We start from the raw sequence: 17,449 nt of genomic DNA, 5'->3' as shown, positions 1-17,449 counted from the left end.
TCATCCTCCAGAACTGTGGCCTGGCTGGACAATTGTGTACCTTGGGTTTGTGGGTGCAGGAACCCACCCTCGGATCCACTTGGGAATGACTGGCCGGAAATCCTACGAAATGATCCCTCTTCCTCCTCCTCCTCCTGTGCCACATCCTCTTCCATCATCGCCAGGAGCGTTTTTTCAAGGAGGCATAGAAGTGGGATAGTAACGCTGGGAACGGCATTATCGGCACTGGCCATGTTGGTGGAGTACTCATAACAGCGCAACAAGGAACACAGGTCTCGCATGGAGGCCCAGTCATTGGTGGTGAAGTGGTGCTGTTCCGCCGAGCGACTCACCCGTGCGTGCTGCAGCTGAAACTCCACTATCTCCTGCTGCTGCTCGCACAGTCTGGCCAGCATGTGCAAAGTGGTGTTCCACCTTGTGGGTACGTCGCATATGAGGCAGTGAGCGGGAAGGCCGAAGTTACGCTGCAGCGCTGACAGGCGAGCAGCAGCAGGGTGAGAACGCCGAAAGTGCGCACAGACGGCCCGCACTTTATGCAGCAGCTCTGACATATTGGGGTAAGTTTTAATGAATCTCTGCACCACCAAATTCAGCACATGCGTCAGGCAAGGGATGTGCGTTAAACCAGCTAGGCCCAGAGCTGCTGCGAGATTTCGCCCATTATCTCACACCACCAGGCCGGGCTTGAGGCTGATTGGCACAAACCACTCATCAGTCTGTTGTTCCATGCACGTCCACAGCTCCTGCGCGGTGTGGGGTTTGTCCCCCAAACAGATAAGTTTTAAAACTGCCTGCTGTCGTTTACCCCTGGCTGTGCTGAAGTTGGTGGTGAAGGTGTTACGCTGACCGGGTGAGGAGCCGGTAGAGGATGAGGAAGCGGAGTAGGAGGAGGAAGCAACAGGAGGCAAACTGAAGCGCCCTGCAATCCTCGGTGGTGGAAGGACATGCGCCAAACTGCTATCCGCCTCAGGCCAAGCCGCCACTGCATTTACCCAGTGTGCTGTTATGGAGATATAACGGCCCTGACCGTGCTTACTGGTCCACGTATCCGTAGTCAGGTGCACCTTGCCACAGATGGCGTTGCACAGTGCACACCTGATTTTGTCCCCTACTTAGTTGTGCAGGGAAGGGATGGCTCGCCTTGAAAAGTAGTGGCGGCTGGGCACGACGTACTGTGGGACAGCCACCGCCATAAGGCCTTTAAAACTATCCGTCTCCACCAGACGGAATGACAGCTTTTAAAGCCAGTAATTTAGAAATGCTGGCATTCAGGGCTAGGGATCGCAGGTGGGTAGGGGGGTACTTCCTCTCCCTCTCCAGCGTTTGGGAGATGGAGAGCTGAACGCTTCCGTGTGACATTGTGGAGATGCTTGGTGACCCAGGCGTTGGTGTTACTGGCAGATCCTCTGTTTGCGGGGTGGCAGGTGGCACTGTCACTCCAGAGGTGGATGAAGAGGCCGAGACTGCAGCAGAAGAGGAAGCAGGAGGAGCCAGAGACCTTTCTTGGTTTTTGAGGTGTCTACTCCACTGCAGCTCGTGCTTTGCACTTAGATGCCTGGTCATGCAGGTTGTGCTCAGGTTGAGAACGTTTATGCCTCGCTTCAGGCTCTGATTGCACAGCGTGCAAACCACTCGTGTCTTTTCGTCAGCACATTGTCTGAAGAACTGCCATGCCAGGGAACTCCTTGGAGCTGGCTTTGGTGTGCTCGGTCTCTTGCTGCGGTGGGCAGTAGCAGGCGTACTGTCTAGAGGACAGCCACTCCGCTTTTTCACCCTGCTCCCTCTTCTGCCGTGCTGGTGGCTCTGTGCGACCACTGCCTCTTCCTCCGAACTACATAGGTCACTCGCATGACCTTGATTACATGTGGGGTTCGAGGACCTCATCGTCCTCCACATCATCTTCCACCCAGTCTTCACCCCTGCCTTCCTTGTCGGTCTGCACACTTTCAAAAGCCCCAGCAGTTGGCACCTGTGTTTCGTCATCATCCGAGACGTGCTGCGATGGTCCTCCCATGTACCCATCTTGAAAGATAAGTGATTGGGCATCGGTGCACTCAATCTCTTCCACTTCTGGGGCAGGGCTAGGTGGATGGCCCTTGGAAACCCTGCTAACAGAGTCATCAAAAAGCAGAAGAGACTGCTGCATGACTTGGGACTCAGACTGCTTGGCTGATTTTGAGGTGAAAGACTGATGGACATCGGCTGCAGGTGCCAACTGTGGTCTTCTAAGGTCAGACAGTTAACCGCTTGTTGATTGGCTGCTGTGCAGCCTTTCAAAAAGCGCCAAGAAAGCGGCGAACACCAAACCCGGAACTTTTACGGAAAAGTTCGGGTTCGGGGTCCAAAAAATCCTAAAGTTCGGTACGAACCCGAACTTTACAGTTCAGGTTCGCTCAACCCTAATCACACGATAACCCCCTGCTGGGACCTCCAGCAATCAGCTCTGTGGGCATTCAATTTTCCAGCAGCGCCTCCGCAGGGGTAATCAGGTATTACCCAGTGTCCATTCTAATTGGTGGAATGTCTGTTTAATAGAAGACAGGAGAGGTCCTCCAGAGTAAGAGATAATCTTAACCCCTTTTTGAAGAGCTGGCTGTGGACTAAAGATTCCGCAGATTGCGAAACACACATGGCCCGGTGTACGTGTTTTGGGGATCCACAATTTGCAGATCCGCAAAACACTATGGTCGTGTAAATGTGGTCTAAGACAGCGTCAGAATGGTCAACCAGAGCACAGGAGAATCTGCTGACACTGTCACATGACTGCCTGCCTGCTGTCCATTCATGGCGCTGTGAGCGCAGCGCTGCTTGGATATTAAACCCGAGCCCCACAGCGCCACTGCCTGTGTGCATGTGCTGTTTGAGAGCGAGCAGACAGAGGGAGTGAAGGGGTGTGTTCTGCTGCCTCACTCAGGGCCGGATTAACATAGGGGCGGATGGAGCAGCAGCTCCAGGCCCCTGTGTGAAAATAGGCCCAGCAGGCAGCAGCCCGCAATTGCCCCCTCCCCGAGCTGGCGGCGTGCCGGCACAGGGAGATGAGCGCTTCCATTGTGGAAGCACTCATCTCCATCTGTCTCGCTGTCCTCAGGACAGCGAGACAGATGGCTGTGCTGCAGCAGGGCCGGGGAGAGGCGTGTCCCTCCCCTGTGTCTCTGATAGGCTGCAGGCACTAGGCTGGCAGCCTATCAGAGGCCGGCGCAGGCGGCACGATGACGTTATCCTGCCACCTGAGCCGTACAGCGCGGGACACAGGCCTGAAGAGGCCTGCATCGCATCGCTGACATGGAGGTAAGTATAAGTGTTTTTTTTTTTTTAGATGTATTACAATACTTTTAAGAAAAGTCTTTTACTGGCACATGATGGGGGGTGCCTCTTTTTACTGGCACATGATGGGGCATGGGGGGGGCCCTCTTGTTACTGGCACATGATGGGGAATAGAGGGGGGCCTCTCGTTACTGACACATGATGGGGGGGCCCTCTTTTTACTGGCATATGATGGGGGGGCATCTATGGGGGCACTTTTTACTGGCACATTATTGGGGGCACTTTTTACTGGCACATTCCTGGTGGGCACTATAGGGGCATCTACTCAGGCCACAAAGAATGGGCATTTATATGGGGGCTCTGTACAGTAGCATTTTATACTGGGGCACATTATGGTGGGTACTGTTGGGGAGAGGAGTACTATGGGGTCATCTACGGGGGCACTAATAAGGGGTATTTTATACTTGCAAATTATGGGGGACACTGAGGGCATCTACTGGGGCATTTTATACTGGTAAATTATGGGGGGCACTAGGAGGAAGGGGGGAGAGGAGCACTATGGGGGCATTTACTGGGGGGAACTATATAGGGGTATTTTATACTGGCACATTATGGGGGCACTATGGGGACATTAGCTCAACTGGGTGCATTATAAGGGGGTATTTTTTGCAGAGGAGAATTATTTCTACTGGGGGGGGGGGGCGCATTATGGTGGGCTTTATTACTCCCCATGGTATGACCCCCTAGTAGCAGCACCAGCCTCTCCCTGCTCTGCTATCCCTCTGCCCTTTCTCCAAATCCTTATTATGAAATCTTTCTCATTAGGATAAAACACAACTTCAGCTCCGCCGAGCCACGGGCCAAGTGTTGAAGTGGTGTCCGAGATCCCCAAGGGCCAAGCCAAGTAATTGTAAGTTTTCATGTGAAATATTTTATACACATATAGCATACACCGTGCCACACAATATACCGCTACACTGTGCCTCACAATATACAGTATACTTCTACACTGTACTAGAGTTGTTGCGATACCAAATTTTTGATTTGGTTTCGATACCATGAAAAAGTATTGCGATACTCGATACCATTCGAAAAAAATAAACCAACAAAGCCACGTGCATTCCGCATTTAAAAAAATGGCGAATCGCGCAGTTTTTATTTATTTTTTCTGTTCCAGCGTTCACCGCATAGATTTTTTTTATATTTTAATAGTTTGGACTTTTCTGACCTGGCGATATGTAATATGTTTATTATTTATACATTTTATATGTGAAATTGGGAAAAGGGGGTGATTCATACTTAAAATTTTGGTGTTTTTTTTTTAAACTTTTTTATTTTTTTACACTTTTTATTTAATAACTATTTCCCCCCTTAGGGGCTAGAACCTGGGATTTTTTTCATCCCTTGTCCTATTCACCCTGATAGAGCTCTATTAGGGTGAATAGGACTTCACACTGTCCCTGCTGCTCTGTGCTTTGTGCACACAGCATCAGGGATGTTACCATGGCAGCCAGGGCTTCAGTAGCATCCTGGCTGTCATGGTAACCGATCGGAGCCCCAGGATTACACAGCTGGGGCTCCGATCAGAAGCTGCCACTGCACCACCAATGAGGGGTAGGGGAGGGGACCCTGTGGCCACTGCCACCAATGAGGGGGAGGGGACCCTGTGGCCACTGCCACCAATGATTTTAATACTGGGGGGGTTGAGAGGGGCCGGCGCACTGTGCCACCAATTATTTTAATGGGGTGGGGGGTTGAGATTGTGAAAACTCAAATCCGATGGTATATTCTAACCCCCAGGCGTTCCCATGGTGACAGGGACGCTTGCCTGGGGGTTAGAATATACAGGGCCACACCGCTCACAGGAGTACATTTATAAACTAATCAGTAACTTTAACTTTAATCATTGACATTGCTGATCTCTTTACTTGGATACCTTACTCTGTCTTAGCTCTGGTAACAGCAGGCAGTGCGGGCGGGCGTCACTCACTCACTGACGTCACGCGCCTGCTCCTCCCACTAGGTGGCGCAGGCGCATGACGTCAGTGAATGAGCGCCGCCCGCCCGCACTGCCTGCTGTTACCGGAGCTAAGACAGAGTAAGGTATCCAATCCAAGTAAAGAGATCAGCAATGATTAAAGTTAAAATTACTGATTAGTTTATAAATGTACTCTGAGAGCGTCGGGGAGGGGGGGATCTGTGGATGTTACTGTTTAGGGGAGGGAGATTTGTGGATGGCACTGTTTAGGGGGGGGGATATGTGGATGGCACTGTTTAGGGGGGGGATCTGTGGATGTTACTGTTTAGGGGAGGGAGATCTGTGGATGGCACTGTTTAGGGGGGGGGGATATGTGGATGGCACTGTTTAGGGGGGGATCTGTGGATGTTACTGTTTAGGGGAGGGAGATCTGTGGATGGCACTGTTTAGGGGAGGGAGATCTGTGGATGGCACTGTTTAGTGGAGGGAGATCTGTGGATGGCACTGTTTAGGGGAGGGAGATCTGTGGATGGCACTGGTTTAGGGGAGGGAGATCTGTGGATGGCACTGGTTTAGGGGAGGGAGATCTGTGGATGGCACTGGTTTAGGGGAGGGAGATCTGTGGATGGCACTGGTTTAGGGGAGGGAGATCTGTGGATGGCACTGGTTTAGGGGAGGGAGATCTGTGGATGGCACTGTTTAGGGGAGAGGGATCTGTGGATGGCACTGTTTAGGGGAGAGGGATCTGTGGATGGCACTGTTTAGGGGAGGGAAATCTGTGGATGTTACTGTTTAGGGGAGGGGGATCTGTGGATGGCACTGTTTAGGGGAGGGGGGGGATCTGTGGATGGCACTGTTTAGGGGAGGGGGATCTGTGGATGGCATATAGGAAGGGGTGGGGTTTAGAGAGAAAGGGGTTTGGCCTTGACAGGAAGGGGTGGGTAAAATTTATATTAGTGGGGGTGCCCGAGTTTAGTCTCGCCTAGGGCAGCACAAAACCAAGATACACCACTACACTGACCACGTCGCTGCTGCTGCCGCGCCTACCGGGCTGCCGGCCGCGCTGGAGGACAGAGGAAGTAGTGAGCACTTGGCACTGACTTACGTGCTCCCTCCCCGCTCCGCCTCCTGGCTCAGCCGCTCCGCTGCTCTGGTCTCTGCTCAGTCGCTTGCCTGACTGGGTGGGAGCTCTGGAAGGGGTGGTGGGAGGCCCAATAGATATGTGGGGGGGGCCCCATAATTTTCTTTTGCTATGGGGCCCATGCATTTATAGCTACGCCCCTGTTCCTGCCCCAGCTGCGGCCCGTGGAGTCGAGCAGATCTCTCTGCAAAATGTGGCCACTTCCCTTACACAAATCTATACATTGTTGAACTCCCTTAACTCCTCTCTCCAGGATTTGCAACAGCGTATGGAGTCGGTGACAGCCGCCGGCCCCCCAGCCGCGGCTGTCCCGGTGGTTCCCGCAGCCCCCCCAGTGCTCTCAGGTATCCCTGCTTCACCTCCCTCTATTACTCCAGCTCACTTTGTGCCCCCTAGCATCAGGAAGGACATCCTGGAGGGGAAGGATGTGAATCTCTCTCCCTTGCTGTTGGCGTCGCAGGACATGACCGAGAACAAGGCCTTTGCCTGCAGGGACATTTCAGTGATCCTTAAAGCGAAGGATCCCCGTCTCAACCGTAAGCTGTCCCTGCCCAAGTTCATGCTGGAGTTCAGCGTGTACAGAGACGTGGTCTGTTCGGTGGCGCCCAACAGGAGGGAGGAGTTGGACCTGTATCTGTACCGAGTAGTGGAGTTGGGTCACAGGTATGGTGGTTGGGCGTTCTACGACTACCACAGGTCTTTTTCGGCTAAGGCAGCGGCCACCCTGGCTCAGTTCCAAGTTGTGACCAACTGGGGCGGCGTGGACATGGAGCTGTTCTGCCGTTATTTTGAAAGTTTGAGGGCACCGGTGTGTGCCATCTGCCAGTCCTTCTCCCATGCCACCACTTGGTGTCCCTCCGCCGAGATCCCCTCCGTCCAGGGTTCTTCCAGATCGGCTGCAGCCTCTCTCCCGAATCCTAAGCAGGCTGTGCAGCTGGATAAATTGGGTAGGCCCATTCATTTTTTGGGCAAGGCCCAGATATGCAACAATTTCAATTATACCGCCTGTAACTTTGGGCAATGCCGCCTCCTGCACATCTGTGCCTTGTGCTTTCGGGCCTACCCCAAAATTGGCTTGCACCTTGCGGCAGGGGGATTCAGCATGACTAAGGAGGGTTGACGTGGGGTTCCCGAGTCACTGTCTGGTGGGTCACCCGTCCTCGTCTTTCCGTGACTTCCTGGTACAGGGGTTCACCCTGGGGTTCCACACGGGGTTAATCATCTTGCCCACCTCCTCTTTTGAGTGCAGGAATCTGCTGTCGTCCTCCCTAGATCCGGACGAAGTTGACGGATTGCTGGCTCAGGAGCTGGAAAAGGCTTTTCTTATTGGTCCCTTTGTCACCCCCCCTTTCGGAACTTGGAGGGTGAGCCCTATTGGATTGGTCAGAGGTAAATTTTGCAATAAACCCCGCTTAATTTATGATTTGTCTGGGCCTCACTCATCCAGTGTGCCTAGTCTGAATTCACTAATCCCGTCGGAGGAGTTTTCACATAAATATTCCTCTGTGGATCAGGCGATTCAGACAATCATTCGGGCAGGCAGGGGTGCCTGGTTGTCCATCTTATGCTTAAAAGCGTCGGAAATGTCCGCTTTGGACAACCAGGCACCCCTGCCTGCCCGAATGATTGTCTGAATCGCCTGATCCACAGAGGGTCCTCCATCTTATGCTTAAAAGCGTCGGAAATGTCCGCTTTGGACAACCAGGCACCCCTGCCTGCCCGAATGATTGTCTGAATCGCCTGATCCACAGAGGGTCCTCCATCTTATGCTTAAAAGCGTCGGAAATGTCCGCTTTGGACAACCAGGCACCCCTGCCTGCCCGAATGATTGTCTGAATCGCCTGATCCACAGAGGAATATTTATGTGAAAACTCCTCCGACGGGATTAGTGAATTCAGACTAGGCACACTGGATGAGTGAGGCCCAGACAAATCATAAATTAAGCGGGGTTTATTGCAAAATTTACCTCTGACCAATCCAATAGGGCTCACCCTCCAAGTTCCGAAAGGGGGGGTGACAAAGGGACCAATAAGAAAAGCCTTTTCCAGCTCCTGAGCCAGCAATCCGTCAACTGCTGTCATTTCTTTGGGTGTCCGGCTGGACACGCTGCGCATGCAGGCCAGTTTACCCCAGGATAAATTGGACAGCATCAAGCCCGCCAGCCGCGCCATGCTCCGGGCCGGCTCTGCCACCAGGAGGGAGCTGCAGTCTTTGCTAGGCATGCTTAATTTTGCCATGCGGATTATACCGCAGGGCAGGTCCTTCATCTCCAGGTTGCTTGCGCTGCTGCCTTCGGCTCCTGATGCAGAGTCCTTGGTTCGATTGAACCCATGAGCACGAGCGGACCTGGCGATGTGGGACGAGTTTCTCAGTCGGTGGAATGGTGTGTTCATGTTTATCCCGCAGGCCTCAGCGGATTGGTGTGCCGATGCCGCAGCCTCAAGGGGCTACGCGGCCATTTTTGGCCCCCACTGGCTAGCAGCCCCCTGGATGGAAGAGGTTTTGGAGATTCCAGAATTTTCAAGTACCTCTTCTCTTTTCGAAATTTACCCTATCGTGGCTGCTGCCACAGTTTTGGAACACTTGTGGTCGGGTCAAACAGTAACGTTTCTCACTGATAATCAGGCTACCTCCGATATCATCACTAAAGGCAGATCCAAGTCCCTAGTCATTATGTCCCTTCTGAGGAGGCTGGTATGGTTGTCTCTGCAACATAGTTTCAATATAGCCTGTTCGTTTATCCCCGGGAGGGGGAACACTGCTGCGGATTAATTTCCCCCTTTTTTTCCAACAGCATCCAGAGGCAGACGTTACAGCCACTCCGGTGCCACCTTTCTCTCTGCTAATTCTGGACCGACCTCTCATTGGCCCACCGCCTGCCACATCATTCAGAAGTCGTTATCCGATAACACAAGGAGGGCTTACTCCTCAGCATGGCTCAGGTTTCTAGATTTTCAGGAGAGGTACCCGAGACTAGACTCGGGCAACATCAAATACATACTGTCATCGTATTGCCACACCAACCTGGGTCTTTCACATAGTACCATCAAGCTGTATTTAGTGGGGGTGCAACATCACATGTCCCTCCAGGACCCCGACAGGCCATTTCTCTTTTCAGCGCATCCCGTTAAGGCCATACTCAGGGGAATCCAGAAGCTGCAGCCAGGGTCAAGACTCATCCGCCTTCCCGTTACGGAGGGGATTTCCCGGGATCTTGATGGAGGGCTGTCGTGGGCACCTCTTGGTGTACTGCCCAGCCTGGTTTTGAAGGCGGCAATCTACTTAGCCTTCTACGGGTTTCTAAGGCCCGGAGAGTTCACTGTTACCAGGCCGCAGGGTCACGCTCTTGCCAGGAGACAGCTAGTTCATTACCCCACCTTCTTCTCACTTTGTTTGGAACACTCGAAGACACTGCAACCTGGCAAAAGCATGGAGGTCAAGTAATTCCCTTCACAGAATGCCTGGTGTCCAGTCAGAGTTCTGGACCAGCTGCTAGCTGCTCTCGGTCATTCCTCTCCGGACAGTCCCCTGTTGCTTTTCTCAGGAGGTCCACTCAGCTCCGCACATTTTATTAGAGATGTACGCATCCTCCTAGCCAACAGGGGTCTCAACCCCGAGCAATATTCCGGGCATTCCTTCAGGATAGGGGCAGCTTCTGCGGCATCCAGGCAAGGTGCTCCAGTGCATGTCATTAAGCAGTTGGGAAGGTGGAGTTCAGGGTGTTATGCTAGGTATGTGCCTGATCCACAGCTGGAAATGGCGCAGGCATTCTACAAACTTCTGCTGTAGTTGTTACTTTAATTAATGTATCCCCTTTTCTACTAAGTGGTTTTTGCCCCCTTATTGCATACTGACCATAGTGACTGTGGCACACCTCAAGTCAAGGTTAGGTAGGGTCATCACCTGCATGTTACAGGTACGAATTAGTGGGGCTCAGACTACAAGTTTGAGGCCAATTATTGGCCGGATTTGTGGGAGGAGCCCCGCACATTTAAACCCCTCTGGTTCCCCCACTCACAAGTCATTTTATGTATTTTTATATGCTCCTGAAGAAGGGGACCTCTATGGTAATCCCCGAAACACGTCGAGCTTATTTCCTCATTAACTACTTTCCTTTTATTGGAGTCCTCTGATCCATCTTGCTGAACGGACGGGTGGTTGGTATTCTACAGGCTACCTCGGCGAGGGAGGTGAGGAATGCAAGTGTCTTGAGTTTATCTTGCACCCCCTCCCTGGTGAAGTATTCCATGCGGTATACTGTAATTTTAACTCCAAGTTTTCTGACTGGTTAACAGATAAACGTGTCTACCACTTTTATATGCATCCCTAGCGTTTTTACCACTTAGTAACTTTCTGTGTGGGCACTTGGTGTATATTGGCGCCTCACGCCTTTCTTTCTTTACATTTTATCACAGTCTCACACTGATTAATGAAGTCTCTTTAGTAGGTTGCTGCCTCGTCTTCCACCACTCTGCTCATCTATCTTGTACAACAAGGACATACGGTACTACTTTAAAAAAAAAAATTATTTCTCCCAACTCAGAGGGGGCAGGGACAGCCTTCCACCTACTGAGTAGGGCAAAAAACACTTAGGTAGTTAACCCATGGACAGCTCTTGAAATCACAAGCATAACCTAGAAAATGCAGTAAACTCTTAGGCCTCATGCACACTGCTTTTGCCGAACGTGGCCCGCATCGCGGCCCTCAAACTGTGGGTACGCAAAATGCGGGCACCGGCCGTTTGCTCACCGCATCACGGATGTGGACCCAATTAACTTGAATGGGTCCACAATCCGGAAGGTGCGGAATGGAATGAAGGCACAGAACCCCACGGGCCACGGAAGCAATACGGAGTGCTTCCGTGGAATTTATCTCTGTGCCTCCGCACTGCAAAAAAATAAATAAAATATATAACTTTTTGCTGTGCAGATGTATCACGGACCCATTCAAGTTGATTGACCCATTCAAGTCCCCAATGGACAGAACAGCCGAGCATCGGCCGTGTGGATGAGGTCTTAACCCCTTAAATACCGTGACTATTTCCATTTTTACGTTTTGGATTTTTCCTCCCCACATTCCAATAGCCATAACTTTTTTATTTTTCTATTCACATAGTTATATGAGGGCTTATTTTTTGCAGGATAAGATGTATTTTTTAATTTAATTTACAATGTCTTGTATTAGAAAACGGGAAAAAAATTCTGTGCGGCAAAATTGAAAAAAAAAAAACAACCAGAAATCCGGCAAGTTTCTTGTGGTTTTGAGATCACAGCGTTCACAATGCACTGAAAATGAGCTGACGTCCTTATTCTGTGGCAAATACAAATGCAGCAATACCAAACTTGATTTTAGTGTTTTTTTTACTACTTTTAAAAAAGTAAAAAGCTTTGGAAAAAATCTAAATTTTCTTTGCATTACCATTTTCTGACAACCATAACTTATTTATTTTATTTATTTCAGTCTACTGAGCTGTATAAGGGCTTGTTTCTTGCGTAACAAACTAGTTTTTATTGGTACCATTTTTGTAGTATGTAAGACTTTTTCAGATGCGGTGATACCCAATATGTTTAAATTTTTTTTGTTTATATATTTTTATATGTAAAATTGGGAAAGGGGGTGATTTAAACTTTTAATTTTTTTTTTAAAAACTTTTTACTTATTTTTTTTAACCTTAGGAACCTAGTACATGGGATCTTTTGATCCCCTCTCCTATTCACCCTAATAGATCTTATTAGGGTGAATAGGATTTTTACAGTCCCCATTCCCAGCTGTGCCTCGTACATAGCTCAGTATGGAGACAGCCATGGCAAGCCTGGAGAGCTTCAGCAGCGTCCAGGCTGCCATGGCAACCGATTGTAGCCTAGCCCTGCGATTTCACTGCTGGGGCTCCGATCGGAAGGAAGAGGGAGCCCCATCGCTCTGCCGTTACTCACAAGTCCGCCGATTAGCAGTGATCGCAGCACTTGAGGGGTTAGATGACAGGGGAGGCACGATCGCCACTTCCTGTCAGTACAGGCGGGTGTCGGCTATATGATACAGCCAGCAACCGCCGTGTATGGAGTGGGCCCGCTGCAGAGGCCCGCTCCATACACGCGCAGGCACATTACTCCATATATACAGTACTGACCAAAAGTTTGGACACACCTTCTCATTCAAAGAGTTTTCTTTATTTTCATGACTATGAAGGCATCAAAACTATGAATTAACACATGTGGAATTATATACATAACAAACAAGTGTGAAACAACTGAAAATATGTCATATTCTAGGTTCTTCAAAGTAGCCACCTTTTGCTTTGATTACTGCTTTGCACACTCTTGGCATTCTCTTGATGAGCTTCAAGAGGTAGTCCCCTGAAATGGTTTTCACTCCACAGGTGTGCCCTGTCAGGTTTAATAAGTGGGATTTCTTGCCTTATAAATGGGGTTGGGACCATCAGTTGCGTTGAGGAGAAGTCAGGTGGATACACAGCTGATAGTCCTACTGAATAGACTGTTAGAATTTGTATTATGGCAAGAAAAAAGCAGCTAAGTAAAGAAAAACGAGTGGCCATCATTACTTTAAGAAATAAAGGTCAGTCAGTCAGCCGGAAAATTGGGAAAACGTTGAAAGTAAGGGCTATTTGACCATGAAGGAGAGTGATGGGGTGCTGCGCCAGATGACCTGGCCTCCACAGTCACCGGACCTGAACCCAATCGAGATGGTTTGGGGTGAGCTGGACCGCAGAGTGAAGGCAAAAGGGCCAACAAGTGCTAAGCATCTCTGGGAACTCCTTCAAGACTGTTGGAAGACCATTTCAGGGGACTACCTCTTGAAGCTCATCAAGAGAATGCCAAGAGTGTGCAAAGCAGTAATCAAAGCAAAAGGTGGCTACTTTGAAGAACCTAGAATATGACATATTTTCAGTTGTTTCACACTTGTTTGTTATGTATATAATTCCACATGTGTTAATTCATAGTTTTGATGCCTTCATAGTCATGAAAATAAAGAAAACTCTTTGAATGAGAAGGTGTGTCCAAACTTTTGGTCTGTACTGTATATATGGCGCTATGGGTTAAGGTGGCAGGTAGAAACCCTTCTAGCAGTGGTCCAATTAATTATTAACCCTTCTAGCAGTGATCCACAGGGTCACTGTAGTGAGACAGTAGCATAGTTGACAAGGTTATAAAACAACATAGATTGGTCTTCTTTCTTACCTTCCATCTTTATGTGGACATGTGTCCTTATTTACCAAGATGAGTGGTGCCGGATAACAATGCGTAAAAACTTGTATGCGACTCGCAGAAGTCTTACAGAGTCACACAAATTATTTATTTAAAACCGGTCATCTTGCTCCGCTCATCTCACAATATGTCAAGTCAACAGGAAAGGTAAGGAAGGGCACATCAGTAAGTACAATTAAAATAGGTGGAATCTAAAACTGTGCTGTGCTAGTAAACCTGGAGCCCTAGAGCCAAGGAAGAATTTTCTTTGCCAAACTACAAGTATATGTATAAAAAGACAGAAATAGATGACTTACATAAAGGACTATAAAGATCGCAGTCATTCGTGTTACAACATGAATTGATTATCCTCATTTTTTCTTGCTGCGCGCTCCTGCTGTCCAAGGGGCTACATTCAGATGACCGTGCACGTGACTTGCCCAGAAATGCAGCATTCTTTCCACCTGCAAAGAAACATAACAACTTTTTTTTTTTCTTTCCAAAATCATAAAATGAATTCTTTAACAGATTTTCCTGACAAGAGGCTGATCACAAAGTTCCCCACTGCTGGGCGCTCCAGTGATCAGCTATAATCTGTGGGGAAACCTAACAGCACAAGTTCAAATTCCCTGAGCACCTCCACAGGAGGTATTAGCCAATCTCTATTCACAAAAATGCACTGTATGTGCAAGGAGCCCCTGGGGAGCAAGTTGTAGAGGATGGGAGTGGTAGTGACCCTGATGTAGTGATGTGGTGTTGCAGTGTCCTACCTCAGGCTGTTGCTCCCAGGGGTTCAATGCAGTGCGAAAGATGATGGAGAAAGGAACCAGGCACAGAGGGTTAAACAAAGAACTTTTAGCAATACACTGAAAAACTTGTCTCTCTCTGGATTCCTTTCCCTAGGACTTTACATGGGAACCTAGTGAATCCCTAATCCGAGCCCTGACTATCTGTATGAACAGACCTCGATGGTAGGAATGCTCATACGCAGGAACCTAAAGCCCTATCTCACCCTAAAGGGCCCTGAAAATAGTGTCAGGACAACAGATGACCTGTTCCTTCCCAGCGGAAGGAACAGGAGACTCCCTCAGGCCTAATACCAAAAGATCAGGGAATACAACAAACTAGAAATAGGATAAAGACACTTAACTCTGATAAGTACGTGGACGAGCAGGAACTCAGTGGAGATCCAAACACCAGCACTTCTACAACCAGAATGGAGCTATCAACCGCATAGCATGATGGGCGAGACCAAACTAAACAGAGGAGTTGGAATGACCACATAAGCTACACCTGAGACCATCGGGGTGGTCATAAACAGCAACAACACAGTGAAACCCAAAGAGGCTGTCAGATCACATCACATGCAGCCAGTCTCTTAGATCTTCTGTCATGGGAGAGACCGTGACAGTTTGTCCTGGACAAGCTTTCCTGCCCGACCAGCAGTGTGGCATTGGAGTGGGAGAAAACTCACCTTTCAATACAAAATGTTGAGAGATTATCCTTTGTAAAGGTGAATCAGGCGTGGATCAGCCACGATTTCCACACACCGGTGCTTGATGCATCAGACTAGATCATTCTGGCAGTAATGCTATGACTGCAGTGTGCTGCCACAGCAGAACATGGGGAAAAATGGCCCGTTACCAGTGTTGAGCGAACTTCTGTTTTAAGTTCGGCTTCTGGTTAGCGAAGAATCCCGATATGGATTCCGAATTCCGTTGTGGTCCGTGGTAGCAGAATCAATAATGGCCAATTATTGATTCCGCTACCAAGGACCACAACGGAATTCGGAATCCATATCGGGATTCTGCGCTAACCGGAAGCCGAACTTAAAACAGAAGTTCGCTCAACACTACCCGTTACTTCTGCCCACCTGCTTCAGCCACTATTCTAATGCTGCCACCTGACTAATGCCACACACCTGTGGCCATCTTCTCCTACTGCCACCATCTTGTGCTGTTACCGCCATTGCTGTTGCCATCCGCTCTACTCTGTGACTGGTTCACTATGTTGCTTCCTCTTGGGCTCTTTTCACAGTTTATTTGCAAACATATAAAAGTGTCTTTTTTTTTCTGCAAAACTACAGCAGTCATAGTTTGCACAATGGTATATTTCTGACCTGCTGTAGGAGACCTCCAATAACATGTAATTGGCTCTATGGAGATAATCCTGGTGACATAGGGATATACTAGTGTGAGATGGGAGGCCACCGAAGAGGATGTTGCAGTAGTCTAGTCGGGAGATAATGAGGACATGCACTAGCACTTTAGATGATTTGGGATTGAGGAAGGACCATATATGAGAAATGTTTGTGGAGGCTGTAAGAGGTGATATAGGCTTAGGGGTGAAGGTAGAAAGTGTGGAGTCAATAACTGCGATTAACAAGTATGGTGACGGGCTTGAATGGTAAGAGGGAAAGAGAATGAAGTCGGTTTTCTCTATGTTGAGTGTTTTAAGCATCAATCGTCATCTAGTCAGAGCTACTGCCATTCCCCTTCTCCGCTTTGTCTGCCCTCAGGGGTTTGCTGCACCAGAACAGAGCCATGAGGGACATATTACTCACCAGTATCGCCTGGGCACTCCTCTCCTGATGGGCAAGTGATGTTGTTGGCTGGGCAATGTATGGCTATAGAACTACACCGAGAACATGAGTAAGAGTAACCTAAAGAAGAAGATGTCAGTCAGCACACTGGTCACTTATTACAGTATTTGCCATTACATTTCTTTATTTTGCTTTGTTAATGAGGTCAGTGGCGTCTGAGAATGATGTCCAGTATAGCCCAGCTCACACCATGATCAGGAGAAAGGGAAGATCTGTCCGACACATGACTGTTATCATTGACAATAATATGAATAAATCCATAAAACAAAGCAACTAAATAGGAAAAGACAACTAATTCAGGTCTCACTTACTTGTTGCTGCAAGAGCCGAGAGGAGGCAGAGGATTCCAAACAGGGAGCTCATGGTTCTGCTCCTGAAGACAGGACGTGATGAGAAGAAGGTTTTGGGTGGAACATGGGAGGAGCTTAATTATGTTGATGAAATGAAACTCCCCCCAGTAACAAACAAAAAGTTGATGTTTTATAAATAATAAATCCCTCGCAAAATAACAAATGCACAGGAGGCTGCAGTGCAAAGCAGGGGCGTAGCCTTGGGGGTGGGTGGGGGTAGGGAGGGGCCGTTGCCCCGGGCGCCAGGCAGCCGAACTTTCAATGAGGGTCATGGTAGCCTATGGCTCCCGTCCCCTCCGTTATGCCTCATAGGCTTCAGGCCACTAGGCAGTAGAGCGATGCAGGACTCGGTCACGGTGACCTGTAACGTTACATTACGGTAGCGACTAAACTCCTCCAAACACGAAACGGACCTTCTGACGTCACACTATCACGTGACATTTCTAGGTCACGTGGTGGGTCGGCAGCCAGCGAGCGCTTCTATTACAGTAGGAAGGTTAGGCATGGCTGCTCTGCGGCTGCGCACCAGCGTCTTTAGCACTGACGGGGGAGAGTGTCTGCCTGAGAGCCGTACATGTGAAGCCTGGGGGGCTGACAATTCTGTGAGGGGGGGCTGACAATTCTGTGAGGGGGGGCTGACAATTCTGTGAGGAGGGGGGCTGCAAATTCTGTGAGGAGGGGGGCTGACAATTCTGTGAGGAGGGGGGCTGCAAATTCTGTGAGGGGGGGCTGACAATTCTGTGAGGAGGGGGGCTGACAATTCTGTGAGGAGGGGGGCTGCAAATTCTGTGAGGGGGGGGGCTGACAATTCTGTGAGGGGGGGGGCTGACAATTCTGTGAGGGGGGGCTGACAATTCTGTGAGGGGGGGGCTGACAATTCTGTGAGGAGGGGGGCTGCAAATTCTGTGAGGG

At 49.5% G+C, this 17,449-nt stretch overlaps 1 protein-coding gene across 1 annotated transcript in view; it reads right to left on the bottom strand.

The window, feature by feature from the left end:
• The window catches only part of LOC120992389, a 75,038-nt gene extending 58,368 nt beyond the window's left edge, over positions 1 to 16,670 (bottom strand). Inside the window, exons 1-3 of the mRNA XM_040421350.1 lie at positions 16,499 to 16,670; positions 16,149 to 16,247; positions 13,903 to 14,049 (exon numbers count right to left, since the gene is read on the bottom strand). Of these exons, the coding sequence (XP_040277284.1) occupies positions 13,903 to 14,049; positions 16,149 to 16,247; positions 16,499 to 16,550 (298 nt within the window). The 5' untranslated portion in view covers positions 16,551 to 16,670. The remainder of the gene's footprint in view (positions 1 to 13,902; positions 14,050 to 16,148; positions 16,248 to 16,498) is intronic.
• Between the last annotated feature and the right edge of the window lie 779 nt (positions 16,671 to 17,449).

This window comes from Bufo bufo, chromosome 1 (assembly GCF_905171765.1).
Source record: "Bufo bufo chromosome 1, aBufBuf1.1, whole genome shotgun sequence".
Lineage (NCBI taxonomy): Eukaryota > Metazoa > Chordata > Amphibia > Anura > Bufonidae > Bufo > Bufo bufo.
This window is presented reverse-complemented; position numbering and strand designations above follow the sequence as displayed.